The sequence below is a fragment of the Rattus norvegicus genome, chromosome 17 (genome assembly GCF_036323735.1).
Source record: "Rattus norvegicus strain BN/NHsdMcwi chromosome 17, GRCr8, whole genome shotgun sequence".
NCBI classification, from domain to species: Eukaryota; Metazoa; Chordata; class Mammalia; order Rodentia; family Muridae; genus Rattus; species Rattus norvegicus.
In genome coordinates, this window is record NC_086035.1 from 56,376,223 (window position 1) to 56,398,043 (window position 21,821).

At 38.5% G+C, this 21,821-nt stretch overlaps 1 protein-coding gene across 5 annotated transcripts in view; it reads left to right on the plus strand.

The window, feature by feature from the left end:
* The window catches only part of Arhgap12 (Rho GTPase activating protein 12), a 113,349-nt gene extending 91,941 nt beyond the window's left edge, over positions 1-21,408 (plus strand). For 4 of the 5 annotated variants that reach the window (XM_006254012.5, XM_006254013.5, XM_063276459.1 and 1 more), the window contains 10 exons: positions 1,926-2,007; positions 7,356-7,457; positions 9,514-9,612; positions 12,092-12,194; positions 13,472-13,588; positions 15,630-15,728; positions 17,280-17,357; positions 17,459-17,593; positions 18,022-18,124; positions 19,032-21,408. In XM_006254012.5, coding sequence (XP_006254074.1) covers positions 1,926-2,007; positions 7,356-7,457; positions 9,514-9,612; positions 12,092-12,194; positions 13,472-13,588; positions 15,630-15,728; positions 17,280-17,357; positions 17,459-17,593; positions 18,022-18,124; positions 19,032-19,206 — 1,093 coding nt within the window. In that variant the 3' untranslated portion in view covers positions 19,207-21,408. The remainder of the gene's footprint in view (positions 1-1,925; positions 2,008-7,355; positions 7,458-9,513; positions 9,613-12,091; positions 12,195-13,471; positions 13,589-15,629; positions 15,729-17,279; positions 17,358-17,458; positions 17,594-18,021; positions 18,125-19,031) is intronic. The other variant, NM_001107357.2, reaches the window with a different exon arrangement.
* The last annotated feature ends 413 nt before the right edge of the window (positions 21,409-21,821 follow it).

Sequence of the window (21,821 nt, forward strand, 5' to 3'; positions counted from 1 at the left end):
TACCCACACATAAACATGTGCTATACTTAAATATACACATGTATATATAAGTGTGTAAAATAAGAGCATTGTGAATTGGTTCCTGGGGAAGCACTAGTCATTAGTACTGTCATTGGTGGGCTAAGGATAGTAGCTCACTTGCTACAGTGCCCATTCACATCCACAAAGCCCTGGGTATGATCTCCAACACTGTAGGTAGACATGGGACAGAAAGAAGTTCAAGGCCATTCTCGGCTACACATTGAAGCTCAGCCCTGGGACATGTAAGACTTAGACTAAATTACACTTCATTGGGAAAAACAAACAAAGAAACAGGCAAAACCAGTTGTGCATAAACTACAGGAAATGAATGGAAGAGTAGATCTTACTCACAGGTATTGAATCCTACATTCTGACAATATAAGCAAACCCAAGTCCCTGCAACGTTCCCACAAACTGGCCGTGTGGGACTGGATGGAAAGCAGTACTGAATCTCTACAGCATTATAGCATGTGGAGTTAACATGCCTTTTACCCTTCCAGCAACTGAATCCCCTTATAATATAATATAATTTTATTATTTGCAAATATTAATCTATGTTTGCTATATTTGCTGCTACTAAAAGAAATTGTCTAGACTTTGAAATAGTTACAAAATGAATTGTCAAATAATGTAAGGTTTACTCCAGTGGGAGAAACATTTAAACAACAAATCTTTAATGGATAATTTAAGATAACAAAGAAGGGAAGATTCTGGCCAGACTATACCATCAGTCAGTCACCTTTAACGTTATTAGTAGGAGCATCAGTAGTAGTACACGTTTATTGTGAACCTACCTGTGTATCTGGAGACAGAACAGTGAGTCAGTAGACAGTTGCTTTAAATATTTTTAATTTTATGTGTATGAGTGTTTTGTCTTTGTGTATGTATGTGCACCATGTGCATGCTGGGTTCAAGAATGTCAGAGGAAGACTCTGGGTCCTCTGGAACTGGGGTTACAATTGGATACTATGTGGTTGCTGGAGATTGAACCTAGGTCCCCTGCAAGAACAAACGTCGCTTTTAACCACTGAACCACCTGTCCAGCTTCTAGTGGTCAGTGTTTAAAAGACCCAAATACAGGGCTGGCAAGAAGCCTCAGCAGGTGAAAGTGCTTGCTGCCCACACCTGGCAGCCTCAGTTGGCCCCTAGGACCTTTGTAAAGATAGAAGCAGAGAACTGACTCTAGAGGTACCCTCTGACCTCACATGCACAAGCACACATAAGAGTACTATATAACACTTTTAAAAGACCCATATACACTGGACACTTAATACTTATTGTCTCTGAGATGTGGATTGGGGGAGGGGCTTTACAGGTTTTGACAATGTGAATATTGGTGTTGGAGAATTGCGTGAGTTTCTCTTCATAGGTCCAGGGGATTGAACTCAGATTACTGAGCTCAGCAGCAGGTGCCCTTATTTGCTGAGCCACTTCACTAGCCTATCCTTCATTTCTATTCAGGGTTTTTACGTGTATGTGTAGCTTTTGTAATTCAGTAATTCTTAAAATCTTAGAGAGCAATCAGTCGTTTAATATATACTTTTAACATATTTAGTATTTAACCTATCTAGTATCTATGGAACATACACATATGTTTTGTTTGTGTGGCTAAAATAAATTAATGTTCTTAATTACAGTGTGTTAGATTAGTTCTATGTGAAAACACCTGGATATTTTGGTTACAACTATTTTGATTATTTACATTTCTGACTAACCTCATTTGTTTTGTGTGATGGTTATGTGTCAGATCGAGGCACTAAAATGACTATGGATGCCATTAGAATCATATATTAAGTATAAATAGTTCAAGTACTAACCATTAAATTGTGGATAACAGTGATAGCACTTAGTAGGTCTTGATTTCTTTTGATTGATAGTGTTGCTTTTCATCTGTGTGTTTGCAGAAAAAACTGGTTGTCCTCTTGGGCAGTGTTGCAGGGTTCATCTTTACTTTTTACGAAAACTCAAGGAAGTAGTACAAGCTGGGTAAGTATTGCTCTGTGGAAATGTACTTAAGTCATGTGAGTGCTGTAACAACTGAATGTCCACAGTGCTTGAAGTAAAGACGTGCACATGCCATTTTTCTAAAGAGACTGTGTTAAAATCAGCAGTTGGCTTTATCCTTTGAACCGACTGCTCGCAACTTGAGCATTGCAGAATATTAACTTATAGGATGTGAAAGCTTTTCTGTGTTTTAAATTATTATTTCAGATACTTAGAAAATAGGTAGTCATGTGGCTGAGCCCACCTTTGTCTGTTTGATCCTTTGTAACTAGGAGGGGAGTCAGATGTCCACGTCTGTAATGTCAGGCAAATTTCTAGGCGAATAAGAAATGGGGCTTTGTTTTGTGAACTGCTGAAGCTGTTTATTTTTGGTGTTTACTATTGTTACATGGGTGTTACAGTTGCAGTTACAATGACACCAGGATGTCACAGTTGCTAATGTTTTGAATGCTGGCATGTCCTAAATGCAAAGGATTGTGCACATGTTATCTTTCTATTCCAAGACAGCTATTTCTCTTGTCCTTCTGTCCTGTTATAGGTGAGACATTGAGACATCAAACATTCAAACTTAAGAATTGACAAGTAGTAAGTGACAGATCTGGGTTTAGAATGTCGAGAGTGGCTCCTGAGATCCTTCTTTGGGTATTTCTAGAACGTTTAGTAATTGCAGTTGAAATGTCAATATTCAAAAAAAATTAAAACTAAATTATTCTAAATGTATCTGGTCTGTTTTATATCCTTTCTAACCAGCATTTTCTTACAATTACTGTTTTTTTCAAATTAGCTTAGGAACCATGTTTGAGGACAGAGGGAACCATTATCAAACTCCCAACAGCCTTTTGTTTCCTACATTTGTGCTGCAGTTGTGTAGAGCAGTGCTGAGCCTGCTGACCTACACATGCCCAAGCTCTGTGTCTGTGGAATGGAGCCTAAAAATCCGTAGCAGTGTGCGCAGTCTAGAATAGTTCTTTTTGTGCCTCACTAACCCTTGGGTTAGTTCTCTGCTCAGCCAGTATATGGAAATTACTTAGAGTATACATTGATATCATAAGAGGAAAATGTCAGTATGACCTGTCTTTCTTAGGGTAGATTGATCATTATGTCTTCCTCCTTTTCCCTGGAATAATGTGGCAGTATTGTGTTAATGTCTTTCTGAAGAATTGTGTAATTATTTTTTTCTTCGTACTTGTGGCTCAACTTTTATTAAAAGCGGATTGAAGAAAATGAATGCATGAAAGAAATGAAATGGAGAAGCAGTTAAGATTAATAAATAATAAACCAATGCCTGAAATAAGCTGCAAGGTGTTCACTGATTTGTTAACTAATGAACCTTAACTATTGAAGGCTGTGGTAGATAAGAGAGTAGGCAGCGTGCTGAGTGAGGTCAGTGACAGCTATGTTTGTGATTAGTTTGTCTTTTTCAGAGAGAGAGAGAGAGAGAGAGAGAGAGAGAGAGAGAGAGAGAGAGAGAGAGAGAACGAACTCGCACGAGAACTCGAGCGAGTGCATATGGGTGCCATGGCTTGAATGTAACACTAAAGGATAGCTTTGTGAACTTGAACTCAGGTAACCAGCTCATGCTGCACTCCTACTTGGCCATCTCTTCAGCCCTGTGTAGGCTCTAAGAAATGCAGACATGGGGGAGGCCTTAGTGAAATACAGTTCAAAACTCACTGGGCTAGCCAATTTTGAATTGGAAGGATTATTAATGACAGTTCATTTGGGAGATTTATTGTTTTAATTTTTATCTTAAGTGAAGTTTTATTAATGTTATGGTCAGGTAAAAACCATTCACATACTAAGAGAATAAAAACAGTTAAATGGTTCAGTAACCAGTAGTTGTATTTAAATAAGAAGTAGATGAGTCTATATAATGTATTTTACAACTACTTCATAAATACCAAGGTTTTGGCAGGATATGTAAGGCATCTCTTAGGATTACTGGACATGATTTGAAAGAATCTAGTTTTGCTTCTCCGCTCAGCAACTAGAGAAAACGTTGGTAAAGTGTATCCCCTTTCTGCAGTGGAGTTCTACCTGAGATGAGAGGACAGATTCTCAGTTAACTCTCAGAAGGTACAGGCTGACATTGGGTCCTGTCAGTGTCTGTCTCTATTTCCTGATTGCTGTTAGCACTTTAGTTTGACTGGCATTAAGCTACAGTGTTCACATTTTAAGAGTTTAGTTCTTTAGAAGTTATATCCACACTAAAATCCCAAGAGATCACTCGCAGAAATAGCAGACTCTCTAACCTTATACTCATCCAGGCTCATGCTCACCTACTCTCTCTGTTTCTTCTTCTTCTCTAATCATCATGTTCTTTACCTTTTTCAAAGAATAGTTACAATTGAGTAAATAGAACACATATATTCCACCTGTAATTGAGAAAGCTACACACAAATAATACACAAACATCAGTAGTTCTGAAGCATTCTTTTAAAAATTTTTATCTGTGTGGTTGAAGAAGAAAGCGAGGTTGGGGAGGGAAACTGAATGCAGGTGCACATAGCGGGCAGAGGACAGCTTTCAGAAGGTGTCCTTCTACCATGTCAGTTCTGGCTATGAACTCTGGTCATCAGGCCTGCTCAAGCAAACACCTTTATTCACTGAGCCATCCTACTAGTCCTTGAAGCGTTCTTTTATACTTTACAAATTCTAAAAGTTCTAAAAATAGAACTGTTTTTAGGATAGGCTTTTCTGATATGAGTGGTGTCTATGAACTGAGGTGTTTGCAGATGACTGGTACCCTCACCTCTCACTTAACTGGACATTGTCAGATGTCCCATAGAGGATAAAGATCACTTCTGTCCTGGTACTCCAGAGAAAGTGGAAGGTAAGCTACATAAAACCACATGCAGGAACTCACCTGAAGGGGTCATAAGACAATGCCCAGTACTCCTCAGGAGGAGGTTAGGGTTTCTGAGCGGAGGGACTGGACAAGGTAGCTGAGAACCAGATGTGAGTCCTTTCTGTTGGCCTTCAGTTGTTTTGTTGTGAATATAGGTTAAGATGTGCGTATTTATGATGTCTTGTAAACCATTCACCTAAAGAATAAACATGAATATTTGTGATTACAAAATACTGTAGGAATTGTGTCTTTGGCAGACACGTTTGGGAGTTTAACTATGCGAGTATGGTGTCTGCTTATCGAGGTATGTTCTTATGCTACCTGGTTTCACTGTGCTTTTTCTCACTGACATTCCACTGTTGTGTGTTGTTATGAAATCATTTTCTTTCCTTGCCTCCTCGTGTCCTTTTGCCAACGGAGCTCCATCTATGAGTTCTTCCTTTCTCTGCTTTCTCTTTAGGGGAAAAAAAAATCAGTCCATTATCATACATAAAGTCTGGCACTGTTTCACCTGTTACTGTTTGTGTCTCTTTGCATCCTCTTACTACTGGTTGAGGTTTTTGTTGTTTGTTTTGTTGTGGGTGCTCTGAATATTCTGACAGGGAGGTGATTTCAGTAAAATCATAGTTTTTTGAAAACTATGATTTCAAAAAGAATGAGAAAAAATGGGCTGGAGAGATAGCTCAGGGATTAAGAGCACTGACTGCCCTTCCAGAGGTCCTGAGTTCAATTTCCAGCAACCACATGGTGGCTCACAACCATTTGTACCAATGGGGTCCAATGCCTTCTTCTGGTGTGTCTGAAGACTGCGACAGTGTGCTTATAATAAATAAATAAATAAATAAATAAATAAATAAATAAATAAATAAATCTTTAAAGAAAAAAGAATGAGAAAAATGTTGCCAAACTTACTGATTCCATTTTTATTATTTTTCATATCACTGTTTATCTTTAACTGGTTAGTTATACGTTCTCTTAGATCACCTTGACCATCTACAAAACTTACTAGTAGCTAATTCAATAACTGATTTTGTTTTACTAAGTGTATTTCAAATTATAAAACATCTGGAATGTTTCAGTTCTGCCAAGAATTTTACTATGTCTGTTATAGCTTTATGGTTAATTGTTTTGGTTACAAAGGTAGAAATGGGGGTTGGGGATTTAGCTCAGTGGTAGAGCGCTTGCCTAGCAAGTGCAAGGCCCTGGGTTTGTTCCCCAGCTCCAAAAAAAAAAAAAAGAAAAGAAAAAAACAAAAACAAAAAACAAAGGTAGAAATGTTTCGGGAGTAAATTCCATTCGAACCCTATTTCTTGTTATAACAAGTGCATTGTGTAAATCTTTACTACTCACTGAAAAGTTGAAGAAAAATGAAGTAGTTGGAGTCTGGCCATTTCTTAGGTACAAAGCTGCTAAGTAGAGTTCTGCTCTTACAGTAGGAACTTATCTACCACAATATTGTCAGGCCTGATTCCAAGGGCAAGTATACATTGACATGACATTTCAGCAAATGAAGTTTTTTATATAAAATTCAGGAAATATTTGTAATCTTTATTACATGTAAATTATAGTTCTTAGAAAATTTAATGTACCAAATCATTGTGTGCCATAGGAATAACCTTTTTTATTCTTACCAAGCAGGCTGAGTAGAAAATTTAAATTATCAGAGGCTTACCAACAGAATAAATATGTGTTTAATGTACATTTTCTTTCTGCCAATCTTTTTTTTTCTTTCTTTCTTTTTTTTTTTTCTTTCTTTCTTTTTTTTTCGGGAGCTGGGGACCAAACTCGGCCTTGCGCTTTCTAGGCAAGCGCTCTACCACTGAGCTAAATCCCCAAGCCCTCTGCCAATCTTTCTTATATAGTTTTACAAAACATAATAAATAGCTAAGAACTTTTTTTAAGTACTCATGACACCTGCTTTCCTGTTCTTTTCATGGCTTTTATTATGATGCTAAAGGCTTTAGTATCTGACTTCCATTTTCTAGCGAAGGCTAAGTGAAATGATGGGCCTTAGGATTTCTGTTTCTATCAGTCATTGGTATAGTTATTGGCAACAGACCTAGTTGACAAGCAAATAAGTCTAATCAAAATAGGATTAGAGGATGTTCCTTAGAAAATGTATGTGACATCTGCTTGTGATTTGTGTACAGGTGATAGTTGGGCATCACATTCGAAACATAATTTTTTATATAACCACATACGGTGTACGATAAGTTATAAGAAATATAATATACTGTGAAGCGGCAGTGTATCCATGTCCACTTGTTTGCAAATAGAATTAGCCTGATCATAGCCTTCCTTATTGAGGAACTGAGGGCCTGTTAGTTTAAAGGCTCATCGGATTTAGATATACTTTATAATTCTTTAATCTGAAAAGAGAAGGATTTAAGACAATCTCTGTATTATACATAGTTGGTCTTCTTTTAGACATACCTATGCATGTATATCACATAATGTCTTTTCTCTTTTCTCTAAAATGAAGTTTGGGAGTAATCAGTCCAAACCAGAATTCACAGTGGACCTGAAGGGGGCAGCGATTGAAATGGCATCAAAGGACAAATCAAGCAAGAAGAACGTATTTGAAGTAAATAACTCACATTGTTGGCTTTAGTGTGTACATGTTTTAGGTTTTTATTGTGACAAATTTCAGCAAAGTTTGTGACTAAGTCGCTTGTACCATCATGTTGTAAGGGTGTGCGAGTGTGTGGGGAGAAGAGGAGGGAGGGTATCTCATGCCTTCTTAATGTCGCTGTGGCCCAGAACCATTTTACAGCAACGACATCGCTCCTCTTTGTCATTCCAAAGCTTCCACAGCAGTTTGTAATCAGTTTGTTATTGACATATAATAGACTACTCTAGAGCTTGGTAGCTTTGCAAAAGAGCTTCCCTCGCTTGTTCCAGTTAGTGTAGAATGAGAGACTGGGTGTTCTCTCTCACCTGGGGACCAGTCATGAGGTGCAGATGGAGTGGGTAGTTGGACTGACTCACTTTCCCCACATGTCCTATACTGGCTCGCGGATAGGTTTCCTTCTCCCTAAGATCTCTCTTGTTCAAGAAAGTTAACACAGGCTTCTCCACATGGCAAGTCAGGAGTCTAGCAGGGTGAGAGATGATAGAGATTCTAAAGGCCTGGACTTGGAAGTCGACCACCTGCCATGTACTGTTATAACACAGCTCAGAGGCCTCGCTGGCTGGCATTCAGGGACCTGAGTAGTAGTTCACCTGGGTCAGAAAGCAGTGAAGTCAGAAAGCTAGAGGAATTGTTGAGATATGTTTGTAATCTGTCCTCTATTTCCCCATTCTTTATAGCCTCATGTCCTGGGCCTTTCACATTTGTAGGCTGGGCACTTTGGCTTTGCCAGTGTCTTCCAAGCAGAATCTACATGATTCTTTCTCTTTATTTTCCCTCCTTATGTTCCAATCCTCTTTGAGCTCTGCTTCCCAAGTACAGTTTATCTCTAAGACTAAGACAAATGCTCCCACAGTGACGCTACTTACAGTGGTTAGCTTTGTCCTGATCTTAAACTCTTATCTGTGATCAGGAAGCCCTCCCTTGTCTAACACAGCATACATTTAGTGTTGGCGGTTGGCTGTCTAGAAATATGCATGAAAGGAGAAATCTCAAAGGAGAGCTGTCTTCTTAGACTTCTTTTACCTGATACTTTCCAGGTTACTATTTCATCATATCTTACATTTATTTATTTTTATTTTGAGGAATAGCCTTACTAAATAGTACTTGGAAAATTATGATGAATTAATTGATTGGGAGAAAAATGCCAAGTGTTCCTCTAGAAAAGCCAACCCAGTTATCAGCCAAGAAAGAGATATTGTTACAATTTACAGTTCTTTTATTGAAGTGTAAAAAAACAATATAGTCCAAAGAGATTAAATTGGTTTTGGGTTTCGTGTAAAATAATGGATATCCTTACTTCAGTTCATGATTAGACAGTTAGCAATATTTCTGCTCAGAAGGGGTGTGAAAGTTGGTGGGTTAGCTTGCAGTTAAAGGCACTTGCTGCCAAGCCTGAGTACTTGGGTTCAGTTCCTGGGATCAGCATGGAGGAGGAGAGAACTGACTAGTTGTCCTCTGACCTCCATACTCAAGGCATGATACACACGCAATAAATAAATGAATTAAGTTAATAGATGTATAAACATTTTAAAGGGATGTGACATTATTATCGTTTATGCCTTGTCTTCATACTTAGTCATCATTGTCTGGTAAGTAGGAAATACTGAAAACCTAGCACTTACAGTAATATATGTAGCCAGATTAAGAAAATTCTCAGGCTATAAAAAATGTTTAAGCTGTATGCAATCCTACAGACTTTTGTTTCAGCTTTCATTGTCTGCATTGCTTTTATACTTGAATTTATTTTTAAATGATAAAGTATACTACTTTAGGACCAGAGTTACTAGATTTTTATTAGAATTTACTACAAAAAAAGGAGGCTCATGCTCTATAAAATAACCAGACTGGTGCTGACACTGATGAAATGCATCCCCTAGCTGCCTTGCTACCTCTACTGCTATGTGTAAGACTGAGCGCACTGCAGACTGTGGGCTTAGAAGTTCATGTTTTCACTTGTTCTGTTAAAAGCACTGACTGTGTTCTTTTTTCACGCTTCTTTTCTCTAAAGCTGAAAACCCGCCAAGGAACAGAACTGCTAATACAGTCTGATAACGATGCTGTTATTAATGATTGGTTTAAAGTTCTTAGTAGTACTATCAATAACCAGGTATGTATTTGACTTAAGCAAAAAATTTTTATTGCAGAACCAAGTGTAGTGATGCATGCCCCAATCCTAACACTTGGGAGGCAGAGGCAGAGGCAGAGGCAGGTGGACCCCTGTGAATATTAGGTTACCTTGGTTTACATAGTGAGTTCCAGAACAGCCAGAGCACCTTGTGAGACAGAGCTACCTGTCTCTATCTCTTGTTTAACTGCAGAGCTGTTTTCCTGATTTTCTAATCGTGGATTGTATATGCAAATTTCAGTTTACAGATGGAAAGACTGCATGCATACATGTATGTGCTAACCCAGGTGGGAAAGGCAAAGGTCACTTTAGTTTGTGCCAGTGATGTGACCAAACATTCTCACCTATGAAATGTCAGTGGTTTGCATCAGGGTTTCTGTTAGGCAGTGGTTCGTGAAGAAGGACCTACAGTGCTTAGTGCACATAGTATTTACTCAGTGTCCAAATGCATTGGAAGGGATACTGTGATGGGCAGAGGCCAGAGGTCAAGTTTTGAAGTGTATTGCATCTGTAGCCTCATCAGTGTGTTTCTAGTGACACCATGTCTACTTTTCTTCTGCTGCTTCTCTTCTGAAGGTGTTCATTGTTCACTCCTCCGGTCACCAAGAGCTGTGTGTTCTAGCATTCTTAACTTCTCACTTGTACTGAGGGCCTTCTAGCTGACAGAGATGAAAGATAACTCTTATTAAGTGAGATGTGAGCTTTTCTAGCAAATAGATCATAAACTATATATAGTATAATGTATTTTTTTTACTTTTATATCTTTATCTCTGAAACCATGACTGACTTTATTTTCATACCCAAATAAGAATAACCTTCTAAACCAGTTTCCTAATGTAGCATGATGACCTTTTTGTCTGTGTGTGTGTGTGTTTTGCTTGCTTTTGGTAGTTTGGATTAGCCTGGGGCATTGTACATGCTGGGCAGTCTTCCGCTGAGCTCATTGCTAAAATGTGATTGGTTTTGGTAGCCAGTAGTTCATTCTTAGAACCCTCCTATGCTCTTCATTAAGATCCATCTTGAGCCTGTGTCTGTCTGTTCAGATGCTTCTTTCCTAGCCCCTGTAGGTTTTCAGCTGTCATCACAGTACATACATTTATAACTGTGTGAGTCTGTGCACTGGGCAGCAAGCAGTACTACACCACAACTGCTTTGCAGAAGTTACAGTCAAAAGCAAGATAAACAATATGGGTTATCGCACAGTAAGATGTGTTGTACTGTGGTGATGAGGGAGTGTAACATACTCCAAAGACGTTAGGAAGGGCCAGCTTAGGGAAGGTACGGCAGGGTAGTGCTGCAAGGGTTTTGTTTTGTATGTGAGGTCTCTAGATGCAGAGAATGAGGCCAGCTAAGAAAGAGGGGCATATTAATTACTATGAGCTGTGAAAGTACCTACTGTCAAGCACTGAAGACCCAGATGCAGCTTCTTCCTGAGATCCCAGTACTGGGAGTAAGGCAGGAAGACTGCTGCAGGTGCAAGCCCAGCCTTGGATAGAGCTGATCTTAAATGATCACAAAATGCTACTGAGAGATACTGAGTCTTAGACTCAGTGATGTAAAGATGTGTTTTCTAAATGATTTTGAGATGGGAGATTTTTGAGTTTCATTAAAATTCCAAGTAGTTTTCTTGTAGAATTTGAGAGCCTTATTTTAAAATTCCTTTAGAGATAAAAGGAGCTAAAAGTACCCAAGACTTTGTTGAAGAAGGAAGTAAAGGACCTGCTTTATCATATATTAGGACTTTATAAATCTCTGTTAAGCAGTAGAGCTTCTGTCTATGTGGGGTAGATCTGTGGGACAGAGGAAAGTGCCTAGAGACAGACCTCCCTACCCATGGACACTTCATGTGAGAATAGCACTGAGGAACAGAGGGGAAGGACGTGCCTTGTGGTAAATAGTACTGGTGCAAGAAGAAATGGAGGCCCCTTATACCATAAACAGAAATAAACTCAGTGCAGCAGACCTCAGTTAAAAGGGAGTCAGAGTCCTTAGCTTTGGAAATTTGGTCCACTGTTTGACATCCTGTACAGGTTTTCTTGGTGGGGCCGTAGAAGAGGTCTACTTCAGTAGAAGTAGAAGGTACTTCAGCACCTAACATCTGTGAGCGTTAAGTCTGTCTCCCGCTGTTGTTTCCACACTGTATGTACTAGTGTGCTCTTAAACTGTTGTCACAGGCATCATGGCTGTCCTGTCCAGGAGTGTAAGTCTGACCCTTTTGTCAGGAAGTCCATAGTCTTTTATCACCGACTTCCTAAGTGTTGTTTGTGCCAACCACGTGCAATGTCAAGTGAGTCAGGTATACCTAATGTTCTGTGAATTCTATTAAAGATTGATCAAATACCAAAATCATTACACTGTACACTGTTCTCCTAAAATCACTGGTAAGAGTCAGTCAGTCTGAAAAATAGGCTGTTCATCTACAGCAACTTGAGAAGTAATCTATGTTTTCTGACACTGACAGGTAGCAGAGGCTGATGAAGCAGCTGAAGAGGAGGCGCCAGATTCACCTGGGGTAGAAAAGCAGGATAAAGAAAAGGACCAGAAGGAGCTTAAAAAACTTCGCTGTGAGTCGTTTGCTCCTTTGCTGATAAATGTCCATATAAAATGCAGTCTTCGGTATTAGAAAGTGACAGGTTAATTAAGTACTATCTTTTAGCTCTTTGTTACTTTTAACCATAGCATGCATTATGTGATGTAATAATTTTAAGGCAGATACTTTAAGAGAAAATATAGTACACATCTCTTGAGGCCTCTAGGAAGCGAGGCTCTTTTGAGTTAAAAGTATGTAGTTTTGTATAAAATCTTAGACTTTGGAAGTCTGAAGTCAAGGGCTAATCACTAGACAGCTCCACCCCTACTCCAGGCACCAGGCAGCTCACTCTCATGTGCTCACACACACAGCCATGCACTTGGATCTCCAGAGCACACGGAAAGGGGCAGAGCTAAGCTACCAGTTTTAAGAAATGCAGAATCTTGTGAAGTATATTATTGGCTGTTAACTGTGACTCCACACCTTTTCTGGTTTAACTAATCCACATGCTGAGCTCAGGTGTTTCTGGCCTTCTAATTAAGTGATTAGAAACTCACTTCAACTTTTATACCTACCACCACCACCACCACCACCACCACCACCACCACCACCACCACCACCACCACCACCACCACCACCACCACCACCACCACCACCACCACCAGTGTTAATACTAAGTTTTGTGATTTTTGAGATTCATTGGTTCTGTGTAGTCCAGACTGTCTTCAAGCTCTCTCTGAAGCCCAGGCCAGCTGCGAGCTCTAGATTCTCCTGCCTCTGATTCTCATATGATGACATAGGAAATTACAGGCATATGTCATCACACCTGGATTTAACTTTTAATTCTTGATCTATATATTTCATACTCTTAGTGTTCTTCAAATATAATTATTTTTAACAAATGTACTTGAGAATTTCATATTACTGTAAATTGAAATATTATAGAGCAGGTTCTGTATTCTCCCTTTTGACATCAGTACAGATAATCACGAGAACCTCAAACACAAGTATGTGGACTTTGCAGACCCTTCAGCAGTTCTCTGGGATAGGAATTTTGGGTTGAGTTGTGAAATTCGTGTGTCATTTTTACCCTCTGACACACATGGGAAAGTAAAATCACTTGTTAATGTCTTGACTCATACTAAAGAAAGTAAGGTATAGTTCACTTTTAGTTACAACAATGAAAATCTCACTTAAAATTAGAATAGCCATCTCTGCTATAATTTGACCACGGGATTGATATGTTTTGTGTCATCTGTGGAAAACTCTCAGAGAACTTTCCTGAAATACAAAATATCTGTTTGTCTTAAGCAATGAAAGGATCCAGCATGGATTCTTCAGAGCAGAAGAAAACTAAGAAAAACTTAAAGAAGTTTCTTACCCGGCGCCCCACTTTGCAAGCTGTTCGTGAGAAAGGTTATATCAAAGGTATGGAGAAGTGGTGCTCATAGTGATGGATGTTGGCTGACTCAGAAATAAGGTGTTTGAAGTTAAAACTGAACATATCCAACATTTCCCTTTTTTATCTGTTAAGTTTTCAGCTACAGGGTTGAAAAGCATTTGAATAATTAGCACTGATTTTTAAAAAATGCACAGTAAAGGGTAGCTAAAACATGGAGCCAGGTATTAATCTTAAACTCGCATTTTTGAAGCCTGTGTCAGAGGACAAATGAGATGCAGGTGGGCAGCGGTGATCTTATCGGTCATGACAGTAGAGTTTTGGTTCTGCACCATAAGGATCAGACGTTAGAAATGAGACAGACAGCTCTAAGAGCATGAAGGGAGCATGAGTGAATGGCTCTGTTCCTGATTGTTTGCTTTTAGCTCTAACTTAAGATAAGTTTACAATTAATAAAAAATGTTTTCCACTGATTATTTTGTATATTTCTTAATTTATGATCACTGTAGTGTACCAGTAAAGAGAAAGGTGTTCCTTAAAAGCACATATGTCTGTGTATACCAACAGTTACTTATAGTTGTGTTTATCTTGGGAGATTAAATTTTTAAATTTGTAACTCAAACCAGTAGCATTTATTCAGAAATAGTGGTGATGCACAATGTGATATATGAGTTTGGTTTTAAGTTTATAGCAGACCATCACTAAACATGCTTGCAAAGTATCTTTTCAGTTGAAAAACAAAGATGAGTACCATTAAGGGCATATGTAAGAATATATAAGAATCAGCTGATTCACATTAGCAACTGTACCTGGGTTTGGTAGTACCCTTCTATATTCCCAGTGCTTGGGAGGTGAAGGCAGAAAGATCAGGTGTTCAAGGTCTCCTTCCATGTATATATAGCCCAGCATGTATTTAATTGAGACCTTGTCTCAAAAAAACAAACAAGCAAACACAAACTGAAAAATAGGCTGCAGAAATGAGCCAGCAGATAAGAATGTGTGAATGTGTACTGTCCCTGCAAAGGACCACTGCTGGGTTCCCAGCACCCTTTCCCGGTGGTTTACAACTTCCTTTGTAACTCCAGCTCCAGAGGATCTAATGCCTTTAGCCTCCATGGGCACATGTACTCACATGCATATACCCATGCACAGACATAAAATAAAAACAGTCACTTCCCCAAACAAAATAATGTAGAATTGGTTTAATCCCAATCTGGGGTTTCTACCCCACCTTTGACCATCAGTTCCCAGATAAAGACACACACAGCCTTTATATGTACAGCAAACCTTAAACAGCACAAGAGCTGGGCAGGTATCTTCCATCCGTGCTGTTAGATTCTACTTCCCTATGGGTAGCCCCAGTTTTTACTTACTGTGTTTGATCTGCCATGTTTTCATGACTCATCTAACCCATGGTGGCTTCTCCCTCCCCCTTCCCTTTCTTCTCCCCTTCCTCTTTCTCCCTCTTGGTTCTCCTCTGAACCCCCAAGCTCAAGAATCCTAAAACTCCACCTATGTCTCCTCTGCCCAGCTATTGGCTGTGGGCATCTTTATTCACCAATCAGAAATAACTTGGGGGCAAGGTCACAAAGTTACTTTGGTCTATGTGTTGGGTCTATGAACCAGTGTTAGCATTAGAAATACAAGCAGCATCAGGCCAGCCCACTACAAAGTAGCAATCTTAGGGGCTATAGATACGTACTTCTGGATAAAGGATGTAGGTTGGTTTGCTGTTCAGAGCCTTCAAAAAAAGTGACAGAAAGTGACTGGCAATCAGTTATCTTAGTTATGGATAGTGAAGTTTTTCTGAGGGGATTTTTGCCTGAGACCAGAAAAGGAAGCCATATTTAGGGAGAAGCTCTCTACAGGAGGAATAAAGTGTGCAGAGCTTTCCCACAAGAGTGAATTTCGTTCTTGGAGTTTATTCAGGAAGACTGGGGTGAGGCTGAAGGAGGCACATGTGAATGATGTTAGGATCCCAGCATATTTTCTCTTGCACTCTGAAGGACTCAGCAATTTCCTGAACTGACCTTTAGCAAGATGATTCATTAAAAACAAAATCTCTTTCAGATCAGGTATTTGGATCTAATCTTGCTAATCTGTGTCAGAGAGAGAATGGGACAGTGCCAAAGTTTGTGAAGTTATGCATTGAGCACGTCGAAGAGCATGGTAAGATCACCTCCAAGTTTTGTTCTTCACATTAATCAAAACTGCTCATTGGTTCAGCATTGAAATTCCTAGATCTGGGCCAGCACAGTGGTGGCTCAGCTGATAAAGGTGCTAGCCACAGGCCTGAGGACCTGAGAGAGAGAGAGAGAGAACAAGAACTATTTTCTACAAGGTGTCCTTTGACCTTCACATAGGCACTATGACACACACACACACACACACACACACACATACACACACACACACACACACACACCAGAAAGTAAATAAGTGTAATAAAAGCCTTTAAGGGATTTCTTGACCTTTTTTTTTTAGTAAGGCAACTAAAAGATCCTACAGTGAGAGAGAGAGAGAGAGAGAGAGAGAGAGAGAGAGAGAGAGAGAGAGAGAGAGAGAATATATGAGCATTTTGTTTGCAAAAGTATTACGTTACATACTTGAACATGTTTTGAATTAAGGCCTTCAGGTGACAGTTAGTGTTTGATATGTCACCATGATATCTGCCAAGTCATTTGGAGTTGCCAGTACTTAAATGGAAACAGTGGTGACTGAAGGCAAACTCCAGGACTGATTAGCCAGTGTGAGTGCTCCAAGGATGTTCACACAACAGGAAATGCTTGTGTGTTACAACAGAAAGGAGAGCTCGACTGTAAAGTATCTAAATACAGAGTCCCCGAGAAGAACACAACTATATGGCATTTTTATTTAAATTTAACATGTAATTATATTACCTACTTATGACCGACAGTATAGTCACACCATCGTGTGTGTCAGAAGCGTCTGGCACAGTTAGCAACTAGTGTTACCAGTTTCAGATGTTTTGCCCGGTGTGACAGTGGAGGCCCTGCACTGTTTACTGCCTTATGTAAGGCTAAATGATTACTAGCACATTAGAAATGTCTTTTCTTCCATATGTACAGCTTTGTGATTTAGTGGGCATTTAACTTTTAGGTTTAACTATGAGTTTCAAATGATTCTGGCCCATATCTGAAAGAAGTTATTATCATGTGGTATGCTCTTTATAGAACCACTAGATAAGTCTACCATAAGCAGTTGGTGTGACAGACACTTGTGAGAGTGCTAGGTTCTTCATTATGTGCATTTACATTATTAAATAATGTGCAAAAAGATGGATGCGTTGGTCTTCACTTTTTTTTTAACTATCTCCAGGTGTTACTAATTTTTTCTGAGTTTTGTGAGATTTTTTTTCATGAGCTTAGCTACAGTGTGTACCTGATAAAATGTAGAATAGTTTTGAACAGAATTCAGAGTAAATCGTTATTTCATCTGCCTGCCAAGTGTCTAAAATGATGTTTAGAGGAACCGAGTATTTGCCCATATGATTTTGGAGCTGTTAAGAACATGAATTCTGAAGCTGGTGCAGTGTCTCTGCAGCTCCAGCTGCTTGGACAGCTGAAGCAGAGGATTGCTTGAGCCCAGGGTTTAAGGCCAGCCTGGGCACTGTGGTGAGATTTCAAAATGGAGACATTTATGCATCTTCAGAAGTCACAAATGAGTTTCTTTCCAACATGAATTTTTACTTCCTCTTAGGTTTAGATGTTGATGGGATCTACAGAGTGAGTGGCAACCTGGCGGTGATCCAGAAGCTGAGGTTTGCAGTCAATCATGGTAAGAATGCACTCCCTACCTTTATACCCAGAAGCATTGGCATGACTTAAAGAACTGGTTCACAGCAATTTTTACAATGTCTTATTCCTGCTGTTTTTCAGATGAGAAGTTGGACTTGAACGACAGTAAATGGGAAGACATTCATGTCATCACAGGAGCACTCAAAATGTTTTTTCGAGAATTACCAGAACCTCTTTTTACATTTAATCATTTCAATGATTTTGTTAATGCAATTAGTAAGTATGCTGCTCTGCTCAGTGTTTTTCCTTTTTTTAAAGATATATTTATTTTATGTATGTGAGTAAGTACACTGTGGCTGTCTTTAGACACACCAAAAGAGGACATTGGATTCCATTACAGATGGTTGTGGTTGCTGGGAATTGAACTTGGGACCTCTGGAAGAGCAGTCAGTGCTCTTAACTGCTGAGCCATCTCTCCAACCTCTCAGTTTTTTCTTAAATTTAAAATCATTTTTACAAATTAAGCTATTGCATTATTCAGTCTTTTTTAACAGGTTTTTTCAATAGACTGTATAGCTCTAGAGATTTTAAATGCAACCACCAGATGTCACTGTGCATTACCAAACACCAGCTTCCAAACTATGTCATTGCTTTTCGTTCTGTAAGAGTTTGTTACAAACTATCTGCTTATTACTTTTCTTTAGAACAAGAACCAAGACAGCGTGTCACTGCGGTTAAGGACCTAATCAGACAACTGCCAAAGCCAAATCAAGACACAATGCAGATTCTGTTTAGACACCTCAAAAGGTAAGGGACTGCACAGCTGGGAAGCATGGGATAGAACAGCGGAGGACAGGGTCAGCAGGCATCATTCTGTTCCCAAATGTGTCCTTTGTTGTCTTTGTAAATTATGAAAAGAAACCTGACTGATAGTGTCCATTTCTTTTAGTAAAATGCTTTGGTGTGAAGACTTTGTTAAAGTCTATATTTTATGTAAAGTGTTTGTGTGATGCCCATCGCACAGAAGGTGTTCTGACAAGCTTGAAGTTAATCAATAGACGCTGGGATAGCTTCAGTGAGGCACATTACGTTATTTTAAAACAACTTCATGGCTGAAGATTACTACTGCGTGGCTACTTTAATAAATGATTTTGTTCAGTCTCTACAAAGAACATTGAAATGGTAAAGTAGGGATGGCTCGTGGCTCGCATGTAAAGGCATGTGCTGGTGAATGTGCGGTCTCCCATTCAATCCCAAGGACCCACATGATGGAAGAGATAACTGACTCTCACAGGTTGTCCTCCAACTTTCTCATATGTGCTTTGTGGCAAGTGTGCGTACACGTACACACACACACACACACACACACACACACACACAATAAGTCAAATGTAAAAGTAAATAAAATAATAAAGTACCAGTTAGAGAAAAATTTTTAGTAATATTAAATTGAAAGTTTTAATTTCTAGTCCCTGATGAAATACCCTCCCCATATAAAGGATAGATTATTGTTACTTAAGTTCTTAAAATCATTTAAGGTAAAATATACACATTTAAAGTTTGCCAAAACAGCAAGATGGAAATCTACATGACTAAAGCCTTCCTGTGTCATGCAGCACATCAAGCATTGTCTTTCTAAACGCAGACCGTTAGCTTTGTAATACAACTCAAAGTTTTCCTCTGTTTTTAAAATAAGTTTGTTTTCTTCCCTTAGGGTTATAGAAAATGGAGAAAAAAACCGAATGACCTATCAAAGCATAGCGATTGTTTTTGGCCCCACCCTTCTAAAGCCAGAAAGAGAGACTGGTAATATAGCGGTTCATACTGTGTACCAAAACCAGATTGTAGAGCTGATTCTCCTGGAATTAAGCACTGTCTTTGGACGTTGACTCTTATGAAAGACAGCCTATGGAATAGATGCTGGATTCCAAGATTTCAAGTCTTACACATGGTGTGTTTCATTTTGGACCAAGCAGTGACTCTGATTTTGCACTTTTTTGAGGGTCAGAGAGGAAGAAGAGAGTGAAGGCACCAGCTGGGACCTCATTTGCTGCTTTGTTGGCTGTAAATTTGGATTCATTTTATCCTGGATGCTTGCATTTCATCCTCCAAATATCAGTAAACATCAAAACTCAGAATTCTGACCAGTCATATACACTGGATAATTTGGTAAGGACAACCATTTAGGTCCCCTGCGGTATTGTCCTTGCCATCTTCAAACTGGATAATGTAGATTCCTTCTCATGGTCCATAAGCTCTTTACTTGGTACAATGATACTCACTGTCAGTTATTTTAAAAATGCTCTTGGGCATTTAAGACAAATGAAGTTGATCCATTTCAAGCCTGTGTACTGCTTTTTTCAGGGTGTTTGCATGAGTGGCAGTCTTAAGTGCCGAAGCTCATAACCCAGGTAGAATCCCTGGGTGAAGGTTTGCTGTCTAATTTTACTGTCTCATGGCATTTTTCTAGATACCTTAGTGGTCTGTTGGAGCAGCACACTGACAGGACTTAAAACACTGTGATATACTGGAGTTCTGGTTAGTCTAAGTCAAATCAGGGTATTTGGTACCTGTCTTGCTGTACTGAATTATAGCTAACAATCTTTATTATATTTAGTGCCATGTTGAGTTTTTGGTATGATCCTGTGGAAACAGACATTGTTTGATGTAAGTATGGGCTAAGGACCTAATATAATTTACCTTATGTATATAACTGTGTTGTATAGGCTCAGAGTACATCTAACTCAATGTTTCTAATCATGACATTGTTAACTGTTTCCATGAATATTTGGCTTCCTCCAGACAGAGGCCATTATTTGGGAAAGTTAAATTGTGCACTTTTAGGTTTTAATTACAATTATAGGCAGACCACTGCTATGAGAATGGTACTGAGAAATACTGAATAGACTTGCTAAATAGTGAAACACTACGGGAGCAGCTCCTTAGGTTATTTAATATGTACAGAAGACATTAGAAAAATGATTATAGAATTCTAACCCCAGCTAAAATAGCGGAAACCTGTACATTGGATGTTGGATAGAAAATGACACTGCAAAATTTTAGTATTTTCTTTTTAAATTACTAATGAAGATTGATTTGTATAATAAAACAGGGTTTGGAAGGTTTTGTTAGAGGGAGGCATGGTCTGTTGAAGATTTTTAAATGTATTTTTCTAGATTAACTGCTGTATATGAAATGTCTAATCTAATAAAGGAAACTACAATATGCTTAGTTTTTTTCCCATTGGAAATGTGCATTTTGGTTCTTAATTTTGTTATTGTTTTGTTTTTATTTACTGGCATACTTTTATACCTCATTTTAGAAAATCAACCAAATCCATATTTCTTGTGGTAGATTGACTTTTCTCATTTCATATGTTTTCTTTTTTTTTTTTTTTTTCTGTACCAACATTTCCCTAACACCACACACTTCCTCATCATCAGTGTTTGAAAGGAAATGATTTCTGACCATGATCCTTTTTCCTAGGATCATTGATGATTTTCCAGATTACCTTCGGGGGAGGGGGGGGGGATAATCTGTGTGGTGTGTGTGTGTGTGTGTGTGTGTGTGTGTTCTGTCCAAAACCTTTCTCCTAAGTCTTGTGGCTAAGATATTGTGTGTGTTGTTGTAATCTTAAGTAGGTAACAAACCAAGCTGCTTGACAGCTCATGCAGATTGCTTTGGGTGGGGAGAAATTCTAAACCAGAATGTATAGACTTGAAGATGCCATTAATAACATAGTGTACTAGAGCTCTTGTATCTTGACTGTGTACCAGGAAATCAATTAGACTCAAATTTGTGATCTGTGGTGTTCTTGCTCTTGGTGATCATGAACATGTCAAAAGTTTTAAATTGTCCTGTGTTTCTTGTTTCAAAGTACATGTGTGTATGCAAAGTCTTTAATGTTGTATTGGTCTACCACTAATAATTGTATTGTAATAGTGTATGTACAATGAGATAAGTGTCTTGTGTTTTCATCCTTTGTGAATTAAAATTTATGGATTGTTTTTGTAATAACAAAACCAGTAATATTTTCCTTCCTTGACAAGTTGATTTTTTTTAGCAGAAAGTATATTAAAAACTAAAATAAATATTATTAGTACAGTTTCATTTACTAATAGAAGGTTCTTCAAAATACCATAAAAGAGACAATAGAAAAGTGTATTCAAACCACTGTTAAAATTCTAGTTAGAAAAATATTTCCTTAAATTTTGTTTCACTGAGGTATTTTATCTTTTACTCTGAAGGCTATGAAATAGCTCTGAAAAGTGTTATGTTTTAGATAGAGGAAAATCTAATATTTTTCTTTTGTGAAGATAACAAATAAAATCATGAATTCAGCCAAACTTCAAACTTAGTGGAGTATATGCTATGATTATACAAATACACCCACACATAAGTTATACATAGCTATTGCCCAGAGAAGTGAAAACTCACTAGAACCATAAATTATGCATAGCTATTGCCCAGAGAAGTGAAAACTCACCAAACCAGTTGTGGCCAA